Raw genomic sequence first — 27,924 nt, 5'->3', positions numbered from 1 at the left:
TGGAAAGGAGCGTGTGGGTGAGCGAGAAGCGCACGTGAAGGACAGAGGACGGGCCCAGGGGCAGAGGAGCGTGTGGTGGTGCAGCAGCGTGTGACGTCGGCTCGCGGCGCCACGCGGCGCTTGGCGCGCAGGCACGGCAGCAGTGTGCCAAGTTGGCCGCCGCGCCCAACACACGGGTGCGCCGCCGCGCGTGCCGCTGCCTTTGCTCCGCGAGATCTGCTGCAGCGGCGATCCTCGGACTCGACTGGCCCGCTCCGCCCAACGCTCCGCTCGCCGTCGGCACAGGTAGAGTCGCCGTGCCCTCATCACCTACGCGCCCCGAGCCGCAGCTGCATCGACGAGGCATTGCAGGCGATGCAAGTGGCTGCTCCGTGCCTGTTGAGTGGTGCTGCTGCGGCGCGAGGGCAGCTCAGTCTCGCCTGCGGCACACGTCGGAGGGCATCTATGGTCATTAGAGCATCTTGGGGCAGCGTGATATCCGTCTATGAGGCCGGGACATGGTCCGCACGGGCCCAGCCACTTGGGCTGCTGCAGCGGAGCGTCGACGAGCCTTATGCACCCGCGTGGCCGTTCTTCTCGTCGGCCTGGCGGCGGCGCCACGCCTTGACGCCCGTGCGCGCGTCGGGGTCCTTCGACTTGAGACTGTCCTCGGGCAGGATGCCGTCCTGCTCCAGCTCCTCGCGCACCTTGAAGTCCGGGCACGGGGCAAACTTGGAGTGCTTGCGGATGCGGCTGCCGTAGCGATAGAAGAGGAAGGGCGTCGGCGCGAGCAGGATCGCAATGCCGCCGAGGATCGAGCAGGCCACATTGGGGCCGAGGTTCGTGAAGAACTGGCGCGTGAAGAGGGGGAACGCGGCGCCGAACTGTGTAGCTGAGAGCGTCAGCTGCAGGTCAGAGCAATGAAGCACCGCCCTGTACTCACGGCGCTGCGGAAGATGGTGTTGCTCGCCAGCGCCGACGCGGCGTACATCAGGTACGAGTCCGTGATGTAGGTGAGCAGCGTGATGAAGATGAGCGTGAAGCTCATGCCGATGGGCACGAGCGCCACGGCCGGAGCAGCCCAGTGGATGTCGGCGCGGAAGCCCGTCCAGCCGAGCCAGAAGCAGCCGATGGCCAGCAGCCAGCCGGCGATCATGGCGCCCGTGAGGCGCTCCTCCGGCGGCACGGAGCCCTTCCAGATGATCTGCAGCTCGCGGTACTTGCGCGAGAGCAGCACGTTGAGTCCAGCACCGAGCGTCGTGCCGACCAGCACGCCGACGAACGGCAGCGCCGCCAGCCCGAGGCTGAAGCCGTGAATCTCCTGGAAGATGACGGGCAGGCCCTCGAACAGGCCGTACAGCAGGCCGTACACCTAAGACGGAAGAGTCAGCAGGGATCGCACGGCGTCACGCGTGCAGACTCACCACCGAAAGGTAGATTGTGATGAGCAGCAGCATCGGCTCGAGGGCGAGAATCTGGAAGGGACGAAGCAATGTCCGCTTCGCGACACCTCCGACGCTCCAGTCCGTGCGCTCGTGCGGCGCCCATGCCTTCTCGTTGCCCTCCTTGCGGAGCTTCTTGGCCTTCTTGGCCAGCAGCACGGGCGCAAACGTCTCGGGCAGGAAGATGACGACGCCCAGCCAGCAGACGAAGGCGAAGATGAGGATGACCTGGGTATGGAGTATGAGGAGGGAAGAGTTGGCAGCGTGTACGGACGACTCACCCAGAAGATCCACTCGTAGCCGACCTCCTGCGCAACGAACGAGCCCACAATGGGGCCCAGGCAGGGACCGATGAACACTGAGCCCGAGAACAGGCTCTGCAGCGGATCTGTCAGCAGCGCCGAAGCGAGCGAGGCGCACACCACTCACCATGGCATAGCCGCGGTTCAGCGCATCGTGCATGTCCGCGATGACTCCGCCCGCGTTCGTCAGGGGGCTGGCGGCGCAGAGGCCGCTGAGGAAGCGCGTGATGGCAAACGTCTGGATGTTCGTCGCCAGCGGCTGTCCGATGATGAAGCACATGTAGCCGAGGAAGGTGAAGATGAAGACGGGGCGGCGGCCGAAGAGCTCGGAGAAGGTGCTCCACACGATGGGCCTGTGCTCACGGTATCAGCACACGTGGGCAGCCAGCTGTGAGAGGACACGCACCCGAAGCAGTAGCCCAGCAGGAAGCACGTCGTGAGCACAAGAGTCGAGACGACAGTGCCAACTTGGAAGCGCTGCGAGATGAGCATCGTGGCGGATGACGGCGCGGACGAGGCAAAGGTGCTGCGGCAAGACGTGTCAGCATTGGCGTCGCGGCTCGCAGCAGAGCATGCTCACACGTTGACGGTCAAGACCGAGACAAGAATGGTGATGAGCCACTTCTTCCTGCAGCGCGCGTTAGCAGGGATGTTACGCAAGAGCTGTGGCCGCGTCGACGAACCTCGGGCTCCAGTTCTGTGGGTTCAATGGATCGCTGTCGCCCTCCCAGCCAACCTCGTTGGCCTTGTCGGCCTTCTCCGCCTCGTCCTCGTGGTCGTCGTCTGCCTCCGTCTCGAGGCGCCGCTCGGCATCGCGCAGGTCCTTCTGCGATTTGGCGCCCTCGCCATTGTCGTCGGCGGCCGCGACGGTCGAGGCGGCGCTGGAGCGTGCCTCGCCGGGCGAGTCGGCGGGCGTGCTGCCGCCGGGCGCGTTCTCGCTGAGGCCGAGCGGCGTGCCCAGCGGCGTGAAGTAGGCGCTCTTCAGCGAGCTCGGTGTCGGGCGTTGCGACATGGCGAGCGAAGGAGGTGGTGCGGACGAGACGAGCGTCGAGCAGTGGCTGTTGCGTTTCGTTCGCGTTGCGTTCCGAATGCTCAGGCAGCACTGTGCTGCAGCTGCAGGAGCGGCAGCCACGAGCCGCCGGTACGGGGCGCCTGCTTGTCAGCAGGGCAGCAAGCGGCGTCCTGCGCCTGCTGCTGCTGCTGCGCTTGATGGCGCAAAACGGACGCCGAACGAGATCAGGGACGAGCGGCGGCCCTCAGCTCAGCACCTGGCTTTGGTCGCTGAGGCTGCACCTATGCCTGGCGCCTGCGCTGCACGCTGAGATCCGCCCGGCCGTCCCATGACGCGCCCCTGCGCGGGCGAACCAGGCGGCATCGGGCTGCACAGCAGCGGCACACGCGTCAGAGGCGCTCTCGAGGTGGAGGCACGTCGGTGCCGCGGATGCCTGGTGCTGCCGCCGCGTTGCGCTGCCCCTCCGAAGCGGATGCCTCGCAGGCCGCAGCCCAAGCACCGCACTGCGCTGCACGGCCGGTGCAGATCTCCACCACCTCCGTAGCGCCATCTCAGCGTCCTGCACCGGCACGCCGGCGGCTCGTTTTGCGTCTCCGATCGCCGCTGCGCCGAGTCTGCGAGCCCACGCTTTCCGTGCGCCGTGTCGCCGCGCCGGGAGGGTCCCACGCTTGTGCCGAGCTCGTCGGCTTTGGGCGCAGGGTGCAGATGGAGAGCCGCAACGTCCGCGGGGGCCTCTCTCGCTCCTTGTGCCGCCGCGCAGGGGTGCAAGGTGCGGCGGGATGGCGGTGGTGCCGCACCCGCTGAGCGTTTCACGCACACCGCAAGCGCACCTGTCACCTCCTCGGGTGCTGCGGCCGTGGTCTGGGCCTGCACTCTGCGGCTCAGGGGCCACTAATGAGTCGCAGTGTCGCCAAGGCAAGCCCCTGAGGCGCCGCCAACGTGCACGGGGTGCGGCGCGGCGCTGCGTGCGTGCGAGGCGTGAGCTTCATTGAGCGCGGAGCCGCATCTCGGGCTCCATCTGTCACAGAGTGGTGCGCTTGCGGCAGCCGCGGTACCGCAGGGGCGCACTGCTCGGTCTGCGATCGGGGCATTGCATGCGGCGCACCTCGGCACCGGAGCGCCGTAGCCGCAGCGGCATCGCGAGAGGGGGCTGCGGGCGGCACGGATGCGCATCGCAGCGCAGCGGCACGTCACAGCCAAGCCTCGGCGCGGCGTGCCGCTGCTGCCGCTGCTGCGAGGTGCGCGCCGCGGCGTGCCGGCCGCGCCCGGCTGCGTGCCGCCGAGGGGCGCGCTCACCGATCAGGCAGGTCAGCCGACCGGCGCGCACAGCATCAGCTCTAAGGCTGCCTCCGCCATCACGGCGCACCGGCCAGCCGCTCGCTGCTCTCCACCACCACCATCCTCTGCTCTGCACCCGTATTTGCGCCGTCGCCAGCACCGCTCACGCTGCTGCACGCCTCTCGCGCGCTCTCCTACTCTCGCCGCGCCTCGCCACACGCTCGCGCGCCGCTGCCGCACCCTGCTGCTGCTGCGCTCCACCGCGCGCCCGCTCCGCCGCGGCTCGCTCTCACCCCGCCGCGCGCATCGCCGCGCCGCCGGCCATGCCCATCGCGCTGCTGCTGCTCCTCTCGCACGAGGCCGTCGTGTCCATCTCGCGCAAGCTCGAGCGGCGCAGCGCGCGCAAGCGCGGCATCGACTACTCGTCGCTGCCGCGCGACCGCATGGGCCGCGCGCGCGACCCGGCGACGCGCCGCCGCCTCTCGCGCAACGAGGAGCGCGCCTTCACCGAGTGGCTCGCCCAGGTCGAGACGCTCAAGACGCGCGAGCGCGAGTGGCGCCAGCGCGGCGCCCAGCTGCCGCGCTACGGCGAGCAGGAGCTCGACGGCCTGCCGCCCATGCTCGAGGGCAGCCCCGTGTACGAGGCCGGCGCGGGCGGCGCGCTCATTGTGCGCTCGCGCTCGACGCTCGCGGCATAGCTGTGAGTGTGTGTGTGCTGGTGAGTTGCACGGCCAGGCCGCAGGGTGTGTGGAGGTGTGTGCGCCCCGGATCAGCTCTCTCTGACCCGCCTTGCCCTTGTCCCCGCAGCCGCAAAAAGTGCTCCCGTGAATGGCTCCGCTGCGGCCGCGCGGCTGTCATGCGTGGCACCGCTACGCGTGCCTCGCACCCGAGTCCGATCCGTCCAACGTCGCCGTGCCTCTTCTCTCTGTCCATATCTGCGCATTCATCGACCCTCAGTCACCACTCATCATGTCACGCTCTCTGCTCCGCTCATCGTCCGCTCGTCTGCCTGCCGCTTGCCCGTCCGCCCGGCGCGTTGCGGCTGCGGCGGCCCCGTCCTGTATCTCTGTCCCCTCCCCGCCCGCTGCGGCCTGTCAAATGCTTGATGCGTTCGTCTCATGCTCTTGATCGTCTGCGCTCGGCAGGTTTACGCGCGGCACATACATGCCGCGCATCGGCCGATGGCACGGCCGTGCCCGGACACCACGTCTCGTGGCTTGGCAAGTTGCGACTGGAGCGCCTGCCCACACTGACCGGAGCTCAGCTGCCAGTCCCTCGGGTCCACGAATGGCAGGTGTCGCGATCACCGCGGCTTGCTTCCGCTCTCAGGCCTCGCACTCGGCATCAGATTCTGCCGGCCGGCTCGGCAGCGCACCTCGCTTCTTTCGTTCCTTCTCGGCATCGGCAGGCGCACGCCGACGCCTGTGCGATGCCGACGAGTGCGCGAGCCGTGCGAGTGCCGGCCGACGGCAGCCGTACCTTGCCCTCTCCTGGCGCTCCCGACGCCGCGTGGCTGCAGCTGCTGCCGCGCGGGAAGCACCTCGGCGTACCGGCCGCACTCTGCCCGAGGCAGTGGGCCTTTGTGGTGCGGCGTTGCACCCTGACTGCAGCGGTGCGGGCAGCGGCTGCGGTGCGGCCGAGGATCTGCGCCTCATCGTTGCGGCGCTCTGGGTGCTGGCGGCCGCGGCTGCGAGGGTCTCGACTCCGCCTCCCGCGCCCGAGCCGGAGCGCCACAACACGCACACTGCCGCCACGCTCGTCGCCGGCACGGGAGCGGCCGCACGCATTTCCGCATGCGCCTGGACCCTCGCCTCGAGCTGGCGCATCTGTCGCACAGTCGCCGAGCCGCGCACCGCTGCGCCGCTGCGTAGCCGCACGCACGCATGGCACTTGGCCTGCGCGAGACTAGAAGGAGCCAACATCGAGCTGAGACGCTCCTTGCGGCGAGTGCGAGACGGCTGCGCTGCGGCGTCGTCGGCGTGCACGCCGTCGCCCGCACTGCGCCTGCATCCAGCTTTGCTGTTTGCGCATGCGGCGGAGTCCTCGCCCACCTAGCCTCAGCTCGGCACACTTCGCGGCAGCGTGCAGCACGACCTCAGCCAGCATCCAGCCGCTCAGCCGTCTGGCAGGTATCCTGCTGCGACGCTCCTGCGGCCGCGCTCTGACGGCTGGTGCTGTCTCGGAGGCTGGCGATGTGCGAGCGTGCGCTCGGGACGCCGAGCATGCCAATGTGGCTTTTCCCATCCCGCTCCCGGTTGCGCTCGTCTTTCAGGGCCCGCTCTCGGCAGAAAGGTTGCCGCTGCTGCCCGTGCGGCCGCCAGCCGCTGTCCAACATCGTGCCATGGCCGCCGAGCGCCCATAAAGAGGATGCCTGCGCCGGACGGTCCTCGGATGCCCTCCAGCATTCACTACCCTCTCCTTATCCTCTCCGGCGATGCAGCTCCTCGCCTCCGTCTCCCTGGCGCTTGCGGCCCTCGCGGCCGGCGCCAGTGCGCTGCCGCACCCGTCGTTCGACAACAGCACCGTCGGCCTGGAGCGCCGCGGCGTCTCGGGCTACGGCACGGCGCGCAAGGTGCGCGGTGTGAACCTCGGCGGCTGGTGAGTCCGACCCCACCCGCAGCGCAGCCGGGCCTTTCTGACCGTGCGATGCAGGTTCGTGCTCGAGGCCTGGATGACGCCGAGCCTCTTCACGCCGGACCTCGTGGCCAAGGGCGCCATCGACCAGTTCACGTACATGCAGGCGTGGGGCGACAACGCCAAGGCGCAGGCCGCGCTCGAGCAGCACTGGGCCAGCTGGATCACGGCTGCCGACTTTGCGCAGATCAAGGCCGCCGGCCTGAACACGGTGCGCATCCCCATCAACCACTGGATGTTCGGCGTCGCACCCAACACGCAGGGCGCCAGCTCCGAGCCGTACCTCACCAACGGCGCCGAGCTGCCGTACGTCGACCAGGCACTGCTCTGGGCGCAGCAGTACGGCCTCGAGGTGCAGCTCGACATGCACACGGCGCCCAACAGCCAGAACGGCTTCGACAACTCGGGCCGCCAGGGCCCGATCAACTTTGCCGCCGTCACGCCTGACGACAACATTGCTCGGCTTGAGTACGCCCTCGTGCAGGCCGTCAAGCGCTACGTCGTCGACAGCAAGTTCGGCGGCGTCGTGACGTCCGTCGAGGCGCTCAACGAGCCGGCCATGTGGTGGACGCCGACGATGACCAAGGACTTCATGGTCAACGTGCACAAGCGCGTCTACAACTCGATGCAGGCGGCCATGTCGAGCGTCGCCACGAAGCCCAAGATTGTCTTCCACGACGGCTTCATCCAGCCGCTGACGAGCAACTGGGACAACGTGTACACGGACCTGCCGGCCGGCACGTACGCCATGGACATCCACCGCTACCAGGCCTGGGCGCCGCAGAACACCTACTCCTTCGACCAGCACATCTCCTACACGTGCGGCATGGCCAGCGAGCTTGCCACGTCGGGCGCCAAGCGCCCCGTCGTGATGGGCGAGTGGAGCCTGGCCATCGGCTGCACCAACTGCTCGTACGCGACCATGGCCGACAACATCAACAGCCAGAACAACGCCACGCAGAACCGCTTCATGCGCCGCTTCTACGAGGCCCAGGTCGCGACCTAGTGAGTTGCCCTCCCCCCTGCCCCCTCCCCCCTCCCGCTGCACAGCGCTGACGTCCCCGGGCAGCGAACGGGCGAACGGGTGGATTTTCTGGAACTGGAAGACGGCGTCGCGGGGCGACTGGAGCTTCAAGGACGCGATGGCGCAGGGCTGGATCCCGTCGAACGTCGCCGACCGCGTCTTCGCGACCGACTCGAACGGCTGCCCGACGAACACGCTCGCATCGGGCAAGACGCTCACCTTTGCCACCGAGAGCACGCCGACGGCGGCGCCCGTGACGACGACGTCGACGACGACGACGTCGGCGGCGCCGGTGCAGACGCCCGTCGTCGTGCCCGTCACGGCGCCCAACAGCGCGTACCGCATCTCGTGGCAGATCGACGGCAAGCGCTCGTCGTACGGCAGCAGCACGGGCTACATCCGGCGCGACACCGTCGGCAGCGTCTGGCTCGGCCAGTCGCAGGCCAAGACGTGCGCCAACAACTGCGAGGCGACCAAGGGCTGCGCCATGGCCGAGCTCATCCGCTTCGACGGCGGCAAGGAGGGCCAGGCCGTGTGCGCGCTGTACAAGACGTACCAGCAGAAGTCGACCGTCACCTACACCGCCGGCCCGACCTCGTCGGGCGGCCGCGTCGTCACGAGCTACGCCATCCGCCGCAACGCCGGCCCTGTGAAGCGCAAGCGCGACGAGGAGGCCGTCGAGGCCGAGGCCGACGTGTCGCCGCGCGGCATCGAGGAGCTCTTCCCGCTCATCCGCGCCACGGGCAAGCGCATCAACACCAACGCCTTCCCGGTGATCAAGAAGACGACCTTCAACTTCGGCCCCGTCAGCCACTGAGCGCCGCTCCATCGCTGCGCCCCTGCTGCGCCCTGCACACCATCTTTTCTTGTGGATCCTCCTGTCACCGACCGGGTAGAGGGCACTGCGCCCACGCTCTTGCTTGTTTGCAATGCATATGTGCATATTTCCGTCTGCGAGGCGTTGCGATGGTGCGGAGCCAGGCTGGAGAAGGGAGAGGATGGTGTGAGGCGGCGGCGGCGCGCGCGTCACGTGCTCGCCCCTGGCGCCGTCTGATGGCGCGACCGAGGCGGTCCTCGCACGCACCTTCGCGGTTACCGCCATCACCGCGCCATCACGCCTTCTCACGCCCCGCCGCTGCTCCTGAAGTCCTGAGGCGCTGATTGCCGAACGGCGGGTGCCGAGCGCCGTGCGAACTTGCGCCGCACGATGAGGGCTGTGGCTATGACGGCGGCTGCTGGCGTGCCGGCGGCTGCGCTGCGATGATGTCGGGCGACCACAAGGCGGCCAAGCCGGTACCTCGCGGGTCCCCACGCCGTGTGCGGCTGATCCTACCTATATCTACGCCCGCGAGATCAGCGTGTCGCCTCTCAGCATCAGCTTCCCCTTCAGCAGCATCTTGGCTCATCACCACCTCTGCTTCACACCACTGCAGCCCAGTCATCGTCTACCAACGCCATGCGCAAAACCGCGACACCCGCCGCCGATCCTGCGGCCGAGGCGCCGAAGAAGGCCTCGCGCCCGCTGCGCCGCAAGACGAGCCACTCGGTCATCGAGCGGCGCCGGCGCGAGAAGATCAACGAGCGCCTCATTCGTCTGCAAGAGACGGTGCCGGCGTGCCGCGCCGAGGCAACTGAGCTGCTCGAGGGCAAGCTGCAGGCCGTCAAGGGCAAGAAGCGCCTCGCCGACGACGAGCGCAGCCGCGAGGTGGAGCGCAGGATCCAGGAGGAGATGGTGCTCGAGAAGCTGGTGAGTGGCTCGCGCTGCGGCTGCGATGCTGTCCGCTCATGCTGCTTCGCCTCAGTGCATCATCAGCCACACCGTCGACCACATGATGGAGCTCAAGGCGCAGATCGCCGCCTACCGCCGGCTCTGCGGAGAGCTGCCTTCCGTCGAGCAGCCCTCGCCGCCGCCGGCGCACGCACACGCACACTTCGCACACGGCGACGTCTCGCCATCATCGGCCAGCACCTCGCTTTCGCAAGAGGCGCTTCAGGAGAGCGGCGCACCAGCCGCTGCACCGGCACGACGGAAGCGCCACTGGGGCTCCAACCGCATCCCGCGCTGCGAGCCGTCGAAGAAAGCCGCACGGCAATGCGAGGCGGACCAGCCATGCTTGCACAATCATACGGAGTCGGACGACGAGGAGCAGCACAGCGACAGCGGCGAGTCGGCGGCGTCATCAGCGTCCGAGCTCGCCTTCGATGCGCCCTCGCTGCCCGTCGAGTCGCTCTACCACTCCGCTCCATCGCGCAAGCGCCGCGCCACCGACGCCGGCTTCACGCCGGGTCTCGAGGGCCCCGGCGAGGCATCGCTGCACGCCTGCGGCCATCTGCACACGCCGGGCGGCCCGCCGCCTGGCCTCGGCTGGCCCGGCGCCGCCCATCATCCCGGCCACGGCAGCACGGCGCGCGCTCTGCCTCACCTGTGGGGCCTGCCGACGCCACGGCGCTCGCTCGCAGCACTGCCTTCGCTCTCGTCGAGCTGGCGAGGCGCAGGCGGCGAGCCGGACCAGCACCGTCTTGCCAGCCTGCGTCTGCCGCCACTGCGACATCTCGGCGGGTGCGGCGGCGGCCCGGCCGTGGTGCTGCGGCCACGCAGCCTCTCGCCGCTGCAATCTCCAGCAGCGTACGACGAGCCGGCGCGCAAGCGATCGACGGATGGCAGTGGCGATGGCGCGCTGGCGGTGCTGGCCGCCGTGAGCGAGAGCGCCGGGCGGTAGGGTGTTGCGTTCCTGAGCCGCCCCCTGACGATATCAGCTGTGTCCCCAATACCATGTTCCTGAGCACGTGAGCGCATGAGCGTGCCCCTGTGGCGGCGGCGTCGTGTGACAAATGGGCAGCCAGCAGGTACATGGCGGGCCGGAGCGGCGACCGCGGCCGCTCGGCCGGCGAGGTCGACGAGCGAGAATGCCGGCTGTCCTGCGATGTGCACGCGCAGCGACGCTGCTGCACCTCTGGCGCCTGCGGACCCGCTTACTCGGCGCTTGGCCGTCCGCGTGAGGCTGCGCAGGTGCGAGAGAGTTGGCCGGTGTGCGGCGCCGCCGGCGTTGCGGAAGGTTGCGGGGCGGCCGCAGCAGCCAAAGATAGGCCCGTGCGGATGCAGGCTGCCAGGAGTGCGGGCGGAAGCACAAAGGGAGCCAGCATCGCAGCGAGCGCGAAGGTGCGCCTTCGGATGGCGGCTCGGCCGCCGGGCCGGCTAGCGCGCGCACGCGGTGGCCCTGAGGCCATTTCGCCTCGGGCTGCGCGCTGCGTCGAGGTGCAGCGGCGAGCGAGGTGCGGTCTGCGAGGTCAGCTGCGGTTTGGAATTGGTCTTCCTTGGGCTGCATCGCTCACGCTGCGCTGCCGCTGCTCGGGCTTCTCGATGCACGAGCTGTTCTACGGCCGCACGCTAGCGCGCATTGCGCGCCTTGGCGCGCTCCGGGCCTACGTAGATGGTGCGGCAGCACCGAGCAAGTGCCGCCTCTTGGGCCTCCCTTTGTCTCGCTCTTCCTCCGCCGGCGGCTGCGTTGGACCCGCGTGCTTGCTTGCGCCCGCGGGATGCAGGCGGCGGCCCTGAGGCTGCAGCCATGGCTATCTCGGCCAGACCCCCTGAGGCACACGAGCACAGCAACGGCGCCTCGGCGCTGCCTCCGAGCAGGGCCCCGCATGATAGGCGGCCCAGGTGGCCGGCGGCGCGTGGGCAGCCATCGGCGCGCCGACACTCGACTCCGCCATCGCGCCAGCTGCGGCGCTCCTTCGGGCAGGCCGGCGCTCTGGCGGCGACGTCCTGCAGCGCTACGCCTGCAGCACCTGCCTATCGCGGGCGGGCCCGTCGAGCGCTCATAAGCAGCGCGGGGCTGCGCAGTCGCGAGTGGAGCTCCCCACCTCTCCCCACCCCCACTCCCAGCCGCCCGCGATGCAGATCCTTTCGCTCCTCTCGCTGCTGCTCCTCGTCGGGCCCTTTGTGCTGGCGCAGGACGACGGCGCCCGCATGGGCGGCAAGATGGCCATGCTGCGCCAGAAGAAGGTCGGCGACCGCGAGCGCTGCCGCGCCTCGGGCCGCTGCGGCAAGAAGATGAACAGCCGCGTCGGCGCCCGCTGCGTCAACGGCATGGCCGGCGAGTACCCGTGCTCGGTGAGTCGGCAGCGAAGAGGAGCTGGCCGCAGTGGTACTGACTGCGCCATGCAGGGCATCGACCTCGGCTCGATGGTCTCGCACGCGGACCTCGGCAGCACGAGCGGCGGCGAGGCGAACCCGCTCACCGTCGGCGAGGGCTCCGACGTCTGGGGCTGGGTCTCGCCCAGCGGCCGCGAGTTCGCGTGAGTGGCGACGGCGTGTGTAGCCCCATCGCTGCATCGCTGACCCTCTGCACAGCTGCGTGACGCAGACCGACGGCTCGGCCTTCGTCGAGGTGCTGCCCAGCGGCGAGCAGCGCTTCCTCGGCCGCCTGCCCACCAACACGGTGCCCTCGCTCTGGCGCGACGCCAAGAACGTCGGCCCGTACATGTTCATCGGCTCCGAGGCGCGCAACCACGGTGTACGTTGCATGTCGCGCGCTACTCACCATCGTGCCGTGCTCACACATCCCTCCACAGGTGCAAGTGTTCGACATGCGCAAGCTGGAGGCCTTCGGCCCGCGCTCGCGCCCCGCCATCTTCACCGCCGATGCCGTCTTCACCGGCGTCGGCTCGTCGCACAACATTGTCAACATGGCCGACAGCAACTACCTCATGGTCGTCGGCCAGAAGGAGTGCTCCGGCTCGCCGTACATTGTCGACATCCGCGACCCGCTGAACCCCAAGAAGGTCGGCTGCCAGAGCAACCTCGACGGCTACTCGCACGACGCCCAGGTGATCCGCTACAGCGGCCCTGACTCGCGCTACACGGGCCGCGAGATTGTCATTTCGTACAACGAGGACACGCTCACCATCTACGACGCCACCGTCAAGGACAACCTGCGCGTCGTGAGCCGCACGGGCTACGAGGGCGCCCAGTACACGCACCAGGGCTGGCTCGTCGACGGCGCGCAGACGCACATCCTCATGAACGACGAGCTCGACGAGATTGAGGGCACGACGCCCGAGGGCGGCCGCACCGCGACGCTCGTGTGGAACATCAGCGACCTCGAGAAGCCGGTGCAGGAGGGCATCTTCTCCTCGCCCGCCACGTCCATCGGCCACAACGCCTACCCCAAGGACGGCTACAGCTATGCGTCGAACTACTGCTCCGGCCTGCGCGTCACCGACACGCGCCAGGTCAACTCGGGCGGCGGCGCGGCGTCGATGAAGGAGGTGGCCTTCTTCGACGTGCGCCCCGAGGACGACTCGGTCGAGTTCTTCGGCGCCTGGAGCCACTTCATCTTCCCCTCCGGCTGGATCGCCGTCAACTCGATCGAGCGCGGCTCGTTCATCGTGCGCGTGCAGCCCGGCGTGCTCGCGAGCGGCGGCAAGAAGGGCGGCCCCAAGGGCCCCAAGGGCCCCAAATGAGCGGGACCGGACACGCATTGCTCCATGTAATCACATGATTTGGACATCACACCTCACAGACCGACGCCGTGGCACACCGAGACGCCGCCGTAGAGCCCGCCCATGATGAGCGTGCCCTCGCTCGCGTTGTCCTCGCGCGCCCAGTCCGAGCCAGCGCTGCTGGGCGTGCCGGGTGCCTGACCGCGCTGGCTCTGGTAGAGCGTGCGCACAGTGACGGCCTCGTTCGCCTTCAGGGCACGGTCTTGAGCAGGGAGCGGCGCAGTGTCAGGTGCCAGCTGAGCACCAGCAGACTTGGGCAGCGCATCAACGATCCAGCTGCCGGCCGGCTCAGCACCGCGCGGATTGCGTGCGAAGCGGATGAGGCGCAGGCCACTCGGATGGCCTGTGATGAGCAGCCGCGCGCCGTCGAAGAGCGAGTCGGCAGGCTGATCTGGCTCAGGCGCCGAGAACGCGATGTTGTCGCAGCCGTGAGGCACGTGGATCTCGCCGGCAAGCTGCAGCGGCTGGGACCAGTCAGGCTTGCCTGCAGCGGTTCCGGCTGGACGGAAGAGCTTGACGGCGGGCGTCATGGTGCTTGCAACAGCGAGCATGCTGCCTCGCGGCGTGAGGCTGATGCCGTTGGCGAAAGGAATGCGCGAGGCCACGACGGAGGCCTGCGGCTCCACCGTAGGCTCCTCAACGAAGGAGACGTGCGATACCCAGCCGAGCGGCAGTCCGAGCACCGTCTCGAGGCGCGGCAGAATGTGGCGCGCCGGCGAGCTGAGCAGCCAAGCCAGCGGCTCGGCCAGAGGTCCAAGTCGAGGTGCTAGCAGCGCGACGAACTGCTCCAGGGGCGGCGGCCGCAGCACGAACATGTGGTCCTGCGACACGAGCAGCTCGTTGCGGCCAAGCGCGGCCAGGCCGTTGGGCGAGTGCGTCGCGACAGGTGATCGCAGCGAGCGGACGTGCGCAGCTCGCCACTCCTCGTCGACTAGACTCATGTCAAAGACCTCGATCGCAGATGACTCCTCAGCGTGATTGACTGAAGGAGTCGGTCAGCAGGGCGCAGGGAGGCCTGCATCTAGGGCACGTACCGACGAACAGCCGGCCAGGATGAGCACCGCTTGCTGGTACGTATGCGGTGCCAAGCGGATGAAAGGTAGCGTTCTCGGGAAAGCCATGCAGCGGCAGCAGCTTCGGCTGCGTCTGCGAGCCAAGCTTCGTGGTCCACAGGCCGCCGCGAGAAGCAGGACTGTGAAGTGACACGGTCAGCATGCGCCAGTCGGGCGGCTCCCTCAGCATGGCTCACTCCTTGAGCGGCCCCATGACGGTGTTCCACTCGCCGCGGCCCGGATCGCAGCTGAGTAGTGCCCAGCCCGGCGAGCCGTGCAGCAGCTCGACGTCCTCGCAGAACTCGGTGCGCTGCTGGCCGTCGCGCGCGCGGGCGTCGGCGGCGACAGCGAAGAGCTGCTGGCACTGCGGCTGCTCGCCGAGAGTGGCAGGGCGCACCCAGTGGTCCGGCAGCTTGGGCGCAATGAGCTGCAGCTGCAGCCAGTCGGCATGCTGGCTGACCTGCAGGCCCAGCACGGCGACGACGGCGAGCAGCACGGGCACGAGCAGGCTGCCGCGCGCCCCGGCGGCAGCTGCGGCAGCAGGCGCCGGCTGCGGTGGGCGTGCCATTGTCTCTGGGATCTGTGCTTGTGCTTGAGGCGCGGCACCCGGTCGTGGTGGTGTGACAGCAAGCGCAGCCGCACTGGCACCACCTCATCAGCTTCCGTGGGTCGCGCTGCACCGAGCAGCATCGCTCCGCGCGCGGCGGCTCAGGCTGGCGGCGCTCCTAGCTGCCTGCTCCCACGCTCGGCCGCGCTTTCAGGCGGCCCGATAGCCGTGCCCGCTTCGCAGAGACCCGTCCGCACGATACGCCTGATGCCTGCAGGGCGATGAGCCTGTGTCGCAGCGACACTGCTGCCGCAGCAGCACTCGCAGACCCAACGTCGTCGCTGTGTCGCAGCCGGCGCACCAGCCAGTGCGAGCCGGGCGCACCGGCTCGGGGCGCCGCGCGGCCCGTGGGCGCGGCGCGTGAACGGCGCGCGGCGCGGGGAGAGGAGGGAGCTGCCTCGCCTCGCCGCTGCTGCTGCTGCCGTGCCGCCGAGCCGCAAGCGCCGCGCCAGCAGCTTACACCCTGGAGCGTCTCGCTTGGCTGGCCGCGGCACGGCGTCTCTCCACTCCCTCACCTCGTCGCCCTCGTCGCCTGCGCTCAACTGTGCCGCGCAGCGCCCTCGTCCAGCCTCGCCCGTTCCGTGCGCCTCGTCTACGCACGCCCACGCCGTCGGCGCCTCGCCGCTGCCCAGGCGAGCCTGCTCGCGCCCACCGCGCTCGCGCAGCACCGCTCCCGACCTCGCAGCCCAGCATGGCCGTCGTCTCGCGCCTGCGTCCGCGCATCGACGCCGCCAAGGCAGAGGCGCTGAGCCTCGCCGTGCGCGGCGGCGTCGCCTACCGTCAGAACCACGTCGTGATCCAGCGCCTGCTGCGCTTCGCCTACGGCGCATACATCGTGCTCGGCACGTACAAGAGCCTCACGCCCAAGCCCAAGAAGAAGAAGGCGCCCGACGCCGCCGTCGGTGCCGCGTCGTCGGAGCGCGAGAAGGCGGCGCTGGCGGCTGCGCCGCCGCCGGAGGAGGAGGCAGCTGTGGGCGGCCGCGGCAAGAAGAAGGGCAAGGGCCGCGCACCTCGCGTTGAGGTTGATGCCGTCTTCTTTGCCCGCCTGCGCAAGGTGAGTGGCTCTTGGCATGGCGGCGCCCACGCAGGGGCTCACGTCGAGGTCTACAGCTGCTGCACATTGTGATCCCGTCGCTGCGCTCGCGCGAGTCTGCGCTGCTCGTGGGCCACACGGTGTTCCTAGTGCTGCGCACGATGCTCTCGCTCTACGTCGCCGACCTCGACGGCCGCATCGTGTCTGCGCTCGTGCGCGGCCAGGTGCGGCAATTTGCCATGGGCATCCTCTGGTGGATGGCTGTCGCCGTGCCGGCCACGTACACAAACGCCATGATCGAGTTCCTGCAGTCCAAGATCGCGCTCTCGTATCGCGCGCGGCTAACGGAGAAGGTGCACGACATGTACCTCAGCGACACGACGTACTACAAGCTCGGCAACCTCGATGTGGGTGCAGCGCAGTCGCAGTGGAGCCAAGTCGCTCACGTTTAGCCTCACAGGACCGGATCCGTAACGCAGACCAGCTGATTGCAGTCGACGTGGCCAAGTTCTCGAACTCGCTGGCAGAATGCTACAGCAACGTGTCCAGTGCGTGGGAGTACTGCGTCTCATTGCCAGGCCCAGCTCACACCTGCCCTCAGAGCCGATTCTGGACGTGCTGATCTACAACTACCAGCTCTCGCGCAACGTCGGCGCCGAGGGTCTGATCCTGATCAACCTGCTGGTGCAGGGCAGTGCCGCCCTCCTGCGCGCCCTCACGCCGCCTTTCGGCCAGTACGCGGCCGAGGCACAGCGGCTTGAGGGCGAGTTCCGCTGGAGCCACTCGCGGCTCATTGAGAACTCGGAGGAGATTGCCTTCTACCGCGGCCAAATCACGGAGAAGAGCTCCATCGAGCGCGCCTACTTCAGCCTGATCAAGCACGTCAACCGTGTATACCGCATCCGCATTGGCCACGGCATGATCGAGGAGGGCATCATCAAGTGGCTCTGGGGCAGCCTGGGCGTGAGTGGAGATTCGACCGCCAAGCTCGAGCGGTGCGCTGACTCTCCGCGCAGCTGGTCATCTGCGCCATTCCCGTCTTCGCCAAGATCCCCGGCGTCAAGGTCGGCGACATGGGCTCGCGGACAGAGGCCTTCGTCACGAATCGCCGCCTGCTGCTCTCGAGCAGCGACGCCTTCGGGCGCGTCATGTACTCGTACAAGGAGATCGCCGAGCTGGCTGGCTACACGGCGCGCGTGTCGGGCCTACTCGACTCGATGGAGGAGGTCAAGGCGGGCCGCTTCCAGAAGAAGCTCGTCTCGTCGGCCAGCGACCCGGAGAACGCGGCACTGCTGAAGAGCCGCGGCACCATCGTCGAGTCTGCCGACATCATCTTCGAGAACGTGCCGATCGTGACACCGGCCGGCGAGGTGCTGATCAAGAGCATGAGCTTCCACGTCAAGCCGGGCATGCCCACGCTCATTCTCGGCCCGAACGGTGAGTGTCGGCGCGTGGGGCCGGGAGACGCTGCATTGCTGACACTTTCCTGCCTCAGGCTGCGGCAAGAGCTCCCTCTTCCGTCTGCTCGGCGAGCTCTGGCCCTGCCTCGGCGGCACCATCCACAAGCCGAAGCCGTCCGAGATCTTCTACGTGCCGCAGCGGCCGTACACAAGTCTCGGCTCGCTCCGCGACCAGCTCATCTACCCGATCACCGGTGAGTGCTGGCCTTGCTTGCGGCGGCACTACGCACGGCGCTGACGACGGCCCTAGCCTCGGAGATGCGCGCTCGCGGAGACACCGATGAGGACCTGCTGGAGCTGCTGCGCATTGTCGAGCTTGCCGACATTGTGACGCGCTTCGACAAGGGCTTTGACGCGCAGACGGACTGGAACTCGTCGCTCAGTGAGGCTCTCGCCGATGTTCACCACCGCCTTGCCGCTGATGTCCTTGCTCTGCAGGTGGCGGCGACAAGCAGCGGCTCGCGCTGGCACGGCTCTACTACCACCGGCCGCGCTTCGCCGTGCTTGACGAGTGCACGTCGAACATGAGTCTCGAGCTCGAGGAGAAGCTGTACAGCCACGCGGCCGCCATCGGCACCACCGTCTTCTCCGTGTCGCACCGCTCGTCGGTGAGTGTGCGCCGTCGTGGGCTCGGCATGCTCGTCGCTGACCCGGCCGCCCGCAGCTGTGGCGCTACCACACGCACTGCCTTGCCTTCACGGGCGAGGGCTCGTACACCTTCGGGCCGCTCGATGCGCCCAAGCGTCTGGCCCTGCAGACGGAGCGCGAGGTGCGTGATGGTCGCCACCCAATGAGGCATGTCGCGGCTGACGTCTCCCACCGACAGACGCTGGAGCACAAGCTGCTTGCCGTGCCGAAGATGCGAGCCCGCCTGTGCGTTGACAGCTCTGTGCGCACCATGCAGCCGCCCGACTGACGCCCGCCCGTCCCGCAGCGAGAGCCTGAAGCAGGCGCAAAAGGAGCGCATCTCGCGGCCCTCGTCGCCGGTGCGCCGCCGTGCGTGAGCGGCAGCCGAGTAGAGTACGTCTATAGCGACACCCCACCCTAATACATCGCCTGCATCGCACACGCAGCGGAAGCGGCGTGCGGCGGGTGTGAAAGGGCCGGACTGCCAGGCCTGTCAGCCAAGAGGCGCGCTTGGCGCAAGATCGGCGCCGACGCTGCGCCTTGCTCGCTTCCCCGCACTCGACTTGACGCCGTGCCGAGTTTGGCGCGACACAGGCGAGCTGCCGCGTGAGCTGCGGTTGCGCCGCGTTGCCGTGTGACGTCTTTCGCGAGCCACGCAGCGGAAGGCGCAGCAGCACGCCGAGGGCGCTCCGAAGCCTCGGCGCCATCACAGAGTGCAGAATAGAGCGCAAATCAGGCACACAGGAGCGGCTCATGAATTGCAGAGTTGCAGAGGAGGTGCGGCGGAGGGGCGTCAGCGGCCGGAGGGGCGAGAGAGGCAGGCGCGCCGCGTGCGCGTCCGTGCGGCGCGGCGCCAGGCACACGCGCTGCTGCTCCACTCTCTCTCGACTCCGCCCTCGCTGGCGGCTCGAGCTCCGGTTCTCCGCATCGCTGCTGCGCCCGGCACCTTGATCCTCCTGCACACCACCCTCATACCCCGCACCGCACCCGCATCCCACCACACGCCAGCATGTCCGCACAGAACAAGCGTCCCGCCAACCTGGCGCCGCTGTCCAAGGAGGCCTTTGGCAATGCGCCGCAGGGCAACCACAGCGGCGGCCACAGCCTCACGCGCCCCAGCGAGGTGACGCTCGTCGTCGGCGGCAGTGCCGGCGTGCTCGCCATCGACGCCCTCACGCAGCGCATCAAGAGCGACGGCCACTTCAGCTCGCCCGCTGGCGACGGCGGCAAGACGCAGCTGCACGCCATCGTGTACGAGCGCAACGCAAACGAGACCGTCGAGAGCGTCGAGAGCATCCGCGCCACGCTCACCGCCACCGACAACACGCCCATCACCGTCGTGCACCCGCTCGTCGCCGGCTCGGGCGGTGCGCCGCCGACGCTGCCCGAGCGCAGTGCGCCGCACCACATGCAGCTGGCCTTCGCCGTGCCGACGCTGACGAGCGCCGACGCGCTGCGCTCGAATCTGGATGCGTGGCTCAAGTTCCTCGCCACGGCCGGCGAGCGCAACTACACGCTCGAGCTGGCACTGCCGCAGGGTGGCCAGGGCAGCGAGGCAGAGAAGCTGCGCGAGGTCGTCGAGAAGCTGCTCGGCAAGGCTTGGGACGCCAGCAACGAGCAGGCCAAGCAGGACGGCTCAGACGTGCTCACCAACGGCGCACGCATCCTCATCGGTGAGTGAGAGGTGTGCGCGAGGTCCGCGCCGTGCAGCCAGCTCACATCGCATCCCCAGACGCCTTTGGCGCACCGCCAGCGGACCTCAGCGACAGCGAGGAGATCTCGAACTGGAACAGCTTCATCCGGGTGAGTTCTGCGCTGAGACTGACGCTGCGCGGCTACTGACGGCTGTGCTTGCTCCAGCGCCTCGCCCTCCACCCGCGCGTGTTCCTCAAGCTCTCGCCCATTGCCCCCTCCTCGCTGCTGCCCTCTGCCGCGACGCGCCCCGTCGACTCGCACGTGCCAGCCAGCGGCGCCGCCTCGGCGGCACTGCACGCCGTCAAGGAGACGGCCGGCGCCGCCGTCTCGGCGGCCGCGGGCCTGCTGAGCAAGGAGGAGGACCTGAGCCGCCGTCTGCGCGGCCTGCTGGAGAGCGCCGTCGAGGCGTTCGGCGAGGAGCGCCTCGTCTGGGCCGGCCACCTGTCGGCCGTCGGCGCCAAGCCCGACAAAGAGGGTCGCAGCGAGCCCGAGGCATGGTACGAGAAGGTGCGCGAGGGCCTGGCCGACAGTGAGTGACGCAGAGCACGCGGCGCCGTGTGCTGCGGGATGTCGCTGACCACCTGCACCGTAGTGGGCCTGGACCAGGGCGCGCTCAACAAGATCTTTGCGCGCAACGCCTCGCAGTGCTACCTCTTCTGATGCCTCTTTTAGATGCGTGTCAATGCTAGCTCGATTGTCTGTGGGAGGTGCGTGAAAGTACAATGAGGCAGCGGCCGGGCTGCAGAGGAGAAAGGGAACAGAAGCGCGGCGCTCAAGCAAAGACGGCAAGCGCAGCAGCCACCGAGGCGCCGACGAGGGCCAGGCGCGGCACGAGCAGGTCGGCGGCGCCGCCCGACGAGCCGAACGTCGTGAAGGGGTCGATCTTGGTGCCCGAGTCGTCGGTCGCCGTGCCGGTGGTGCCGGTGGAGGTGATGCCCTGTCCATTAGCACTGCAAGGCGCAGGGGTCAGCAAGGCGGGCGTGTGCTGCGGGCAGAGCTGCGACTCACCCAATCGAGCGCGTCTCGTCGGTGAAGCCCGAGTTGAGGCACTTGCCGGCGATGGGGTCCCAGAAGGGCGTGTCGCAGCTCGCGTTGATGCGCGTGCGGATAGAGCCGGTGGCGTTGTTCTGCGGCGGGCTCGGCTGGTCGACGGTGGGCTGCGTCGTGGGGCAGCCGTAGCACGTGTAGAAGGGCGAGTTGTTGAGCGAGTCGCCGGGCGTGTCGCTGATGCAGTGCTGCAGCACCGTGTTCTGCTTGTCGGGCATGCCGTTGCAGATGACGGCCTCCTGCACGTCGGGCGTCTGGCACTTGAACTCGTCGAGCGTGTTGAGCTGCGAGGCGGGCACCGGGTTGCGCATCCACGCCAGCAGCTGCGTGTTGGTGACCATCCACACGTTGCTCATGCTCGAGTTGGAGTGCGCAAAGTCGAGGAAGCGGTTGAGCATGTTGACCGTCTGCGTCGGGTCGCCGAGGCCCGGGTAGCCCGTGGCAATGTGGATCGGGTGCGAGTACATGCCGAACGGCTGCTTGTTGTTGTTGTAGTGGTCGAGGAACGTGTTCTGCATCCAGCCGAGCACCTTGTCCGGGCTCGCGTCGAGCCACGGGTCCATGAGGTGCGGCAGCGTCGGGCTCTCGTACACCGAGTACATCGGGATCTCCCAGAAGCCCGGCAGCTTCGGCTCGCCGCTGCAGATGTTCGGGATGTCGCCCGAGCAGTCGTTGGCCATGCCGTTGTCGAGCGTGTAGGGCCAGAAGGCGTCCGAGTTGGCGTCCGTCGTGGGCACCGACGACGACGAGGAGCTGTCGTAGACGAACTGCATCTTGTTGAGCGACTCGAGCGTGTCGCGCGTGTAGTTGAGGTACGGCGCGCGGAAGCCGCCGAGCGAGCGGAAGGGGATGCCGGCGAGCTCGTTGAGCGCAATGAGGTTGCCCGAGATCTCGCCCGTGCTCGGCTGCGCCTGGTGCGTGACGGTGTGGTCGGCGACGTCGTTGCCGGCGACGTACCAGTCGGTGACCATCGAGTAGTTGGTGTAGGCGAGCTGCGTGAAGTACGTGGCGCGCACCGGGCAGCCGTTGGGGTTCTTGCGCCCGTTCATCAGGCTCGCCATGGCGTTGACGGTGAAGGATTGGAGCGCGTCATCGGCGGTGAGGGTGATGAACTGCGGCACGTCCCTGAGAAGGGTGTCAGTCTGTGCCAGGCGCACGTGGTGCGACCCAGATGAACAGTACGGCAGTCACGCGACACCATTCAAGTGTCACCTCGCTGTCTGCTCTTCTCTGCCCGCTCTCTGCCACTCGTCGCATCGGACACTCACTTGATGTCCAGGTTGCCCGGCGGCTTCACATCGGCACAGTGGCAGTCGGGCAGCTTGCACTTGGACGCATCGCAGCTGTAGCGCGCCGCGGCCGCACCGCCGCCCGTCGGCGCCGTGCCCTCGCCGGTGGAGACGAGGCTCTGGCGGCGCTGGTGCTGCGGCGCGCGCTTGCGCGCACACGAGTCGGCCAGCAGGTCGGGCCCGTGGGCGGCGACGAGGCCGAGGGCCAGCGGCACAAGGGCGAGCGAGGCGAGACGCATCGTGGGGGTGGCGCAGGAGCGCAGAAAGAGAAAGCGAGCGAAGCAGAGAGCGACGAGAGTGCAGCACCAGCAAGCGTGGGTGTGCCTGGACGAGAGGAGCAGAGACGGACGGAGGTGGGAGACGGTGGAGCGGGAGGAGGTGGTGAGAGGCGAGGACAGAGCAGGCTACAGGCGGCAGGGGCTTCAAGCCTCGGCGCGCCGCTCGCTCTCAACCTCCAGCGGCTTGCGCGCTTGGTGGCGCGGCACGGCCGGCCGCCTGCCGCGCAGTTTGCGGCACCGCCTGCCTGCACGCCAAACGCCCGCAGCGCTCATCGTGCGTTCGCGGCCGGCCGCGGCATCCCGCGCGCGAGATGCACACAGGGCGCTCAGGGTGCATGCCGAGACTCGTTTAGTGCCCGTCGCCGCGCTTCCGGCGCGCCGAGCTCGGCGCTAGGCGGCGCCGCTCCTCTTCCTCGCGAGCCTTCTCCTCCTCCTCTCTCGCCGCCGCAGCGGCAGAGAGCTTGCACGCTTGGAGCGCTGCGCCTTTCAAGCCGATGGCTCGCAGCGCCGGCGATGCAATTTCTGGGCGCGGTCAAGGGTGCAAGCTGACATCTGCTGGCTGCTGACGCCTCCGGCTGGCCCTTGAATCGCGCGCCGCTGCTCGACTCGGCTTGCCGCCGGCAGTGGAGCGGACCCTGAGGCGGCTGGCATCTGCGCTGGCTGCTGCCGCTGTGCGCTGAGTGCATGCGCACGGCTCCGGCAGGCTCACTCTCACGTCTGTGGATCGGCATCGGGGCGAGGTCAAGCTCGTCAGCCCCAGTCGTGTGCGTCGTGAGGTCTTGGGGCGGGACGGTCTCAGCGCAGCCGGGCGGCGCGCTCCACCGGCGGCTGCGGGCGTCGGGGCCGCGGCACAAGAGCGGCGCGGCGAGTCAGCCGCCTGCGTCCCTTCTTCCCAGCCGCGCACCTTCGCAAGTACCAGCAGCGCTATCAGAGCATGGACATCGAGGCGTGAGCCACAGAGACGCGAGCAGGTATCGTGTCGCCGCTCATGGTACCCTCTCCTGCGCCGCAGCTTCCGCAAGGCCGGGCACGAGGTCGTGGACAAGATCTGCGAGTGAGCAGGACTGGCGCGACTCTGCATCTGGCAGCGCCCGCTCACGTACCACGGCAGCTACTATGCCTCGCTCGAGCAGCGCCCCGTCGGCGCACAGGTGAAGCCGGGCTTCCTGCGCGAGGCCGTGCCGGGTCAGTGCCCCGCCGTGCAGCTCCGTGCTACGTGCTGACGAGGGAGGTATAGATGAGGCGCCAGAAAAGGGCGAGGAGTGGAGCGTCATCTCCAAGGATTACGACGAGATCATCCTGCCGGGCATCACCCACTGGTGTGTGGCAGGACGGGTGCTGATCTATGTGCTGCGTTGACGCAATCACAGGCAAGCGCCAGGGTTCATGGCGTACTTCCCCGCCAACGCTACCTTTGAGGGCTGCCTGGCCGATCTGCACGCTGCAGCCATCTCCAATCCAGGTCAGTGTGCCTTTCTCTTGACCGCAACACAAGGCTGACGCCGCACACATCCTAGCCTTCAACTGGTCCTGCTCGCCGTCTGTGACGGAGCTGGAGATTCTGGTGCTGGACTGGATCGCAAAGGCGCTGCATCTCTCTCCCGCCTTCCTCTCCACCTCAGAAGTGGGCGGCGGCATCATCCTCGGCTCAGCGTCCGAGGTCGCCGTCACCGTCATGGTCGCGGCGCGCGAGCGGGCACTGGCCATGCTGTCGGACGCCAGGGGCGCCGAGGTGCCAGCTGACGGCGGTGCCCGGCCCGAGGCGACGGTGCAGGAGACGGGCACGCAGCACAAGGACCTCGACGATGAAGAGCAGTGGGGCAAGTGGCGCGGCGACGCTACGGGCAGGCTCGTGGCCTATGGCACCACCCAGGTGCGGCGAGCACCGATTGCGGTGCCTTCTCGATGCTGACCCACGGCTTCGTAGACGCACAGCATCGGCTCGAAGGCATGTCTCATTCTCGGCCTGGCGTTCCGTGCCCTGGATGTCAAGGCCGAAGACGGCTATGCGCTGCGAGGCGATGTGCTGCGCAAGGCGCTCGAAGAGGACACGGCGAAGGGTCGCGTGCCGTTCATGCTGAGTGAGCATCACACCTCCTGCGCATGCCCATAGCGCTGACGCTCTTTCAGTCGGCACTTTTGGCACGACCAGTTCTGGTGCGGTCGATAACCTGAAGGAGATTGGCCAAGTCGGTGAGCGCCTACAGAGCTACTCCTCTCACGCCGCCGCTGATGAACGCCGCAGCCAAGGACTACCCCATGCTCTGGCTGCACTGCGACGCTGCGTACGCCGGCGTGGCCATGTCGCTGCCCGAGGTGCGCGAGGCCTCGACGGACCTGGCCGCCATCAACGAGTGCTTCGACTCGTACTCGACGAACATGCACAAGTGGGGCCGTGAGTGACGTCCGCAGAGGTGACGGGCGGTCAAGGCTGAGCGAGCGTTTGGCGCGCAGTGGTGCAGTTCGACTGCTCGCCGCTCTTCGTTCGGTGAGTCTGCCTGCCCAAGACCACTGAACTTCGCTGACGCCTCTCGACCACAGCGATCGCGGTGCAGTGCGTATCGCAAGCGACTTTACACAGTGCTGCTGCTGACCTCCCACGATAGCTCACGCGCGCGCTCACGGTGACGCCGGAGTACTTGCGGACCAAGCACGGCGATGCCGGTGAGCGTGCCTCAGCTGTTCCGACTTGCTTCCTGCTGACGCATCGCGGCGCAGGCTCCGTGCTGGACCTGCGCAACATGCAGATCTCGCTTGGCCGGCGCTTCCGGTCGCTGAAGGTCTGGTATGTCCAACAGGCGAGGACACCTTTGCGCCCTGGCTGACGAGCCCGCGCCAGGTTCGTGCTCCGGTCATTTGGCCTCGAGGGCTTCAGGGCGCATCTGCGGAACGGGTGAGCAGGACTGCTAGAGTGCTCAAGGCCTGCGCTGATCCTCGCGCAGCATCTCACTTGCGCAAGGCTTCGCCGAGCAGCTGCGCGAGCATGGCAAGCCGTTCGCCATCGTGGCACCTCCGCGGTACGCCCTCGTCGTGTTCCGCCTGGATCCCACCGGCGCTGGCGGCCAGAGCGAGGAGCTCGACGCACTCAACCGCCGCTTCTGGGAGGCGATCCAGGAGTACAGCAAGGAGATCCAGCTCACGCAGACGGTGCTGCCGGAGGTCGGCTTCTGCATCCGCCTCGTGGTAGGCGCGCCGAGCACGCGGCAGCAGCACATCGACATGGCGTGGCGCATCCTGCAGGAGTGTGCCGACAAGACGCTCAAGGCCTGAACCGAGCCACACGAGCGAGCGCCTGGTGATGCTGCTTCATATTAGATGGTGTAGAGCACAGGTAGCAATTGCACGGTATATCCAAGAAGCGCCGAGACGGGATAAAGTGACGTGGAGGCCAGACTCAGCGGCCTTGCAGATACGGCGCCTCGCGCTCTGCCTCGCGCGAGCCCTTCTTTGGCTTGCCGAGATGGGGGCTGCCGAGCTTTGCCAAGCGGGCGAAGCTGCCCTTCTGCTGAAGATGCGGAGAGACTTCGAGATGCGCGGATGTGCCCTGGCTCGTCGGATGTGTTTGAGGCGCCGGAGTCGAGGCGTCCAGCTTGCCGCGCAGCAGCGCTTGGCAGGGCAGGTCCCGCAGCAGCGTCAGGACGTAGCGCGCCTCGAGGTTGCTGTTCGCTGCCGCCTCTTCCAGCGTGGTACTCGGGCGCGGGTCGCGCAGAAGATTCGGCGCAAAAGCGGCGGCGAGCGCCTCGGGCGTAATGACGGCAGCCGCAGCAACCTTTGGAGTACAGAAGCCTTGCAGCCACTTGATGAGGTAGGCCAGAGACCGGATGTTGATCGACGGCAGACGCAGGACGTGCTCGACAACTCGTGCAGGATTGTGCGAGGCGCCCAACGCCGTCTGGTAGCTGCAGTCAAGGAGATGAGCCATGGGTCAGCGACAGCGGCAAGCAACACTCACGCTTCAGAGGGCACCAATGGCGGGTCGAGCTCTCGCAGGAAGAGCTTCAGTGTCGAGACGAGGACTGCAGAGAGTGTCTCGCCGTCTTCGCCTTCTGCGACCAAGCCATCGAGACTATAGTGCCCGCGGTCCAGGCGCAGCCGCAACGTGGTCACGAGTGCCGGCTCTGCTGTGAGTCGGAAGAGGCCTGCGCGTTTGTGCGCATTGAGTGCCAGCAAGCCGTCGCAGAGGAAGACGAGCGCGATAGGCACTTGGACGTCTGGGTACGCCTCCTTCTGCCGGTCCATGACGATGTCGAGGCTCTGGCCAAAGACGCTCGGCGCAAACGCCGCGTCCATGGCGTACTCGACTTCGTCCAGTGACGGCACGCGGCCACGAGGACCCCGCTGGCAGATCGAAGCTAGCCTTGACGCCGCGTGGCGCGCAAGGATGCCGATGATGGTCGCGTCGTCCTCGCTGCGTGTGTTCGCAGCGGCACAGCCGGCGCTTGAAGCCTCGGCTGGCGCTGCCGAGATGGCGGCTCGGATGAAGGCATCCACGTGGTCATGCACTTCCTTCGACGGCGGAAAGCACACGAGCAGCGTGCCGAGTAGCTGCCAGGCAAGCACGAAAGAGTCGCGCCCAGGGTTGTCGGTCATCTGCTTGAGGCACTGCACGTAGACCTCGTCGCGCAATGCCGGGCTTGAGAGGATGCCCTTCTCGAGCAGCCATCGCTGCTCTTCCCGCACCGAAGGGCCGCTCATGTCTGCGCGGATCATGCGCTTGCCTCCGGGCCCTGTCGACGCGACGCCAGCCCCGCAGAACTCCGAGACGCCGTGATGCGAGACTGCCGAGATGGCAGCCGCACGATTCCACAGCAGCTTGTCTCCGGCGAGCGTCGAGCCGTCGGGCAGAGGACTGCCGCCGCTCAGCACCGGAACTCGCTTCGGCACTGTTCCATAGCCAAGCTCTGCCGGCTCAGGCACGCTGGGCCAGAAGACGGGCGCATCGCGATCGCCGCAGACTCGCAGAATCACCTTGAAGATGCGCACGGCATCGGCGCGCTCCTCTGCCTTTTCGAGCGAGAGGAGAGGCGCAGAGATCGGCGTGCGCTGCCACCGCGCGAGCTTCTGCACGGGGACTCGCAGCATGCGAAACGGACCCTTGCGGTGCGTGGCAAAGCGCTTGCGAGCGAAGCCCTCAAAGGACGTGATGTCTTGCCGCAACACTGCCGGAAGCAGCCGGTGTTCGCCGGTCGAGAGACGTCGAGTCTCAGCCTCCGCCGTTCGCTCGGCGCTCTGCTCGAGCAGACGTGTCGCAACGGCCCCAGTATCGCCCGTCGCTGTCGCTGCACGACGCTTGGCTGGATCTCTCTCGCGACGGAAGATGCGGGCCTGCTCGGAGGGTCCGCCTTCGCGCTTGGCCTGTTGCCGGCGCTCCTGGTCCGCGGCCAAGCGCGCCGCAAGCTTGGCGGAGTTGCCAGAGCCGCTCAAATTGCCCGATGACGGAATCGTGGACAGGCCTGAGCTGAAGCTCTCGTCAAACGCCTTCTTGTTGCGCTGATGGCGGCGAGAGAACCCGGCGCTATTGGCGCTGACCGCGCCACGCACGCCGTCTGATGCGAGACCGCGCGGTGCGAACCTGGAGCGGCTCGCCATGCTCGGACTCGGGCTGAAAGAAGGAGGTGGCGGCTGCCTGCGCGAGATGTGCTTGACGGCGATGGACGTGC

The 27,924-nt window shown here is 68.1% G+C and overlaps 11 protein-coding genes across 11 annotated transcripts; 7 read left to right on the top strand and 4 right to left on the bottom strand.

Moving 5' to 3' along the window:
- Positions 1 to 410: 410 nt before the first annotated feature.
- Positions 411 to 2,949, bottom strand: FA09DRAFT_204967 (MFS general substrate transporter). The gene is made up of 8 exons (XM_025739456.1): positions 2,407 to 2,949; positions 2,304 to 2,351; positions 2,130 to 2,249; positions 1,851 to 2,076; positions 1,703 to 1,798; positions 1,404 to 1,649; positions 923 to 1,351; positions 411 to 863 (listed from the first exon to the last, which is right to left on the bottom strand). The coding sequence occupies exons 1-8, from the start codon at positions 2,733 to 2,735 to the stop codon at positions 552 to 554; spliced, it is 1,806 nt and encodes a 601-aa protein (XP_025600361.1). The 5' UTR covers positions 2,736 to 2,949; the 3' UTR covers positions 411 to 551.
- A 1,387-nt stretch (positions 2,950 to 4,336) lies between these two features.
- Positions 4,337 to 4,711, top strand: FA09DRAFT_336914 (hypothetical protein; the record flags this gene model as incomplete). Its single annotated transcript, XM_025743944.1, has 1 exon — positions 4,337 to 4,711. One exon carries the CDS (start codon positions 4,337 to 4,339, stop codon positions 4,709 to 4,711), a length of 375 nt encoding a protein of 124 aa, XP_025600360.1.
- Positions 4,712 to 6,447: 1,736 nt separating this feature from the next.
- FA09DRAFT_336913 (glycoside hydrolase) lies at positions 6,448 to 8,488 on the top strand (the record flags this gene model as incomplete). Its single annotated transcript, XM_025743943.1, has 3 exons — positions 6,448 to 6,611; positions 6,666 to 7,652; positions 7,717 to 8,488. The coding sequence occupies 3 exons, from the start codon at positions 6,448 to 6,450 to the stop codon at positions 8,486 to 8,488; spliced, it is 1,923 nt and encodes a 640-aa protein (XP_025600359.1).
- A 231-nt stretch (positions 8,489 to 8,719) lies between these two features.
- Positions 8,720 to 10,461, top strand: FA09DRAFT_358839 (hypothetical protein). Its single transcript, XM_025745018.1, has 2 exons — positions 8,720 to 9,418; positions 9,474 to 10,461. The coding sequence occupies exons 1-2, from the start codon at positions 9,128 to 9,130 to the stop codon at positions 10,389 to 10,391; spliced, it is 1,209 nt and encodes a 402-aa protein (XP_025600358.1). The 5' UTR covers positions 8,720 to 9,127; the 3' UTR covers positions 10,392 to 10,461.
- Positions 10,462 to 11,857: 1,396 nt separating this feature from the next.
- On the top strand, positions 11,858 to 13,137 carry FA09DRAFT_294562 (hypothetical protein; the record flags this gene model as incomplete). Its single annotated transcript, XM_025740083.1, has 3 exons — positions 11,858 to 11,970; positions 12,026 to 12,188; positions 12,247 to 13,137. 3 exons carry the CDS (start codon positions 11,858 to 11,860, stop codon positions 13,135 to 13,137), a joined length of 1,167 nt encoding a protein of 388 aa, XP_025600357.1.
- Positions 13,138 to 13,190: 53 nt separating this feature from the next.
- FA09DRAFT_336910 (hypothetical protein) lies at positions 13,191 to 14,796 on the bottom strand (the record flags this gene model as incomplete). Its single annotated transcript, XM_025743942.1, has 3 exons — positions 13,191 to 14,158; positions 14,211 to 14,368; positions 14,426 to 14,796. The coding sequence occupies 3 exons, from the start codon at positions 14,794 to 14,796 to the stop codon at positions 13,191 to 13,193; spliced, it is 1,497 nt and encodes a 498-aa protein (XP_025600356.1).
- A 531-nt stretch (positions 14,797 to 15,327) lies between these two features.
- Positions 15,328 to 18,587, top strand: FA09DRAFT_328199 (hypothetical protein). The gene is made up of 11 exons (XM_025741681.1): positions 15,328 to 15,889; positions 15,946 to 16,275; positions 16,329 to 16,416; positions 16,470 to 16,831; positions 16,885 to 17,305; positions 17,364 to 17,522; positions 17,579 to 17,710; positions 17,767 to 17,936; positions 17,993 to 18,097; positions 18,155 to 18,201; positions 18,263 to 18,587. The coding sequence occupies exons 1-11, from the start codon at positions 15,527 to 15,529 to the stop codon at positions 18,330 to 18,332; spliced, it is 2,247 nt and encodes a 748-aa protein (XP_025600355.1). The 5' UTR covers positions 15,328 to 15,526; the 3' UTR covers positions 18,333 to 18,587.
- A 215-nt stretch (positions 18,588 to 18,802) lies between these two features.
- On the top strand, positions 18,803 to 20,353 carry FA09DRAFT_358836 (hypothetical protein). Its single transcript, XM_025745017.1, has 4 exons — positions 18,803 to 19,628; positions 19,688 to 19,758; positions 19,816 to 20,179; positions 20,243 to 20,353. The coding sequence occupies exons 1-4, from the start codon at positions 18,965 to 18,967 to the stop codon at positions 20,308 to 20,310; spliced, it is 1,167 nt and encodes a 388-aa protein (XP_025600354.1). The 5' UTR covers positions 18,803 to 18,964; the 3' UTR covers positions 20,311 to 20,353.
- On the bottom strand, positions 20,336 to 22,104 carry FA09DRAFT_328198 (hypothetical protein). Its single transcript, XM_025741680.1, has 2 exons — positions 20,659 to 22,104; positions 20,336 to 20,600 (listed from the first exon to the last, which is right to left on the bottom strand). The coding sequence occupies exons 1-2, from the start codon at positions 21,756 to 21,758 to the stop codon at positions 20,423 to 20,425; spliced, it is 1,278 nt and encodes a 425-aa protein (XP_025600353.1). The 5' UTR covers positions 21,759 to 22,104; the 3' UTR covers positions 20,336 to 20,422.
- Positions 22,105 to 23,198: 1,094 nt separating this feature from the next.
- On the top strand, positions 23,199 to 25,534 carry FA09DRAFT_336906 (PLP-dependent transferase; the record flags this gene model as incomplete). Its single annotated transcript, XM_025743941.1, has 15 exons — positions 23,199 to 23,212; positions 23,277 to 23,318; positions 23,376 to 23,449; positions 23,502 to 23,583; positions 23,635 to 23,726; positions 23,782 to 24,137; positions 24,192 to 24,345; positions 24,395 to 24,457; positions 24,510 to 24,659; positions 24,719 to 24,752; positions 24,806 to 24,818; positions 24,871 to 24,928; positions 24,983 to 25,049; positions 25,104 to 25,157; positions 25,207 to 25,534. 15 exons carry the CDS (start codon positions 23,199 to 23,201, stop codon positions 25,532 to 25,534), a joined length of 1,581 nt encoding a protein of 526 aa, XP_025600352.1.
- A 319-nt stretch (positions 25,535 to 25,853) lies between these two features.
- Positions 25,854 to 27,818, bottom strand: FA09DRAFT_305141 (Rho GTPase activation protein; the record flags this gene model as incomplete). The annotated part of the gene is made up of 4 exons (XM_025740494.1): positions 27,072 to 27,818; positions 26,768 to 26,954; positions 26,217 to 26,710; positions 25,854 to 26,163 (listed from the first exon to the last, which is right to left on the bottom strand). Coding segments are annotated over exons 1-4 (1,266 nt in total), but the record flags the coding sequence as incomplete, so codon positions are not given.
- Positions 27,819 to 27,924: the final 106 nt, after the last annotated feature.

The sequence above is a fragment of the Tilletiopsis washingtonensis genome (assembly GCF_003144115.1).
Source record: "Tilletiopsis washingtonensis strain MCA 4186 unplaced genomic scaffold FA09scaffold_4, whole genome shotgun sequence".
In the NCBI taxonomy this organism is placed as follows: Eukaryota; Fungi; Basidiomycota; class Exobasidiomycetes; order Entylomatales; genus Tilletiopsis; species Tilletiopsis washingtonensis.
The sequence above is the reverse complement of the archived record's forward strand: the minus strand, read 5'-3'. Positions and strand labels throughout refer to the sequence as shown.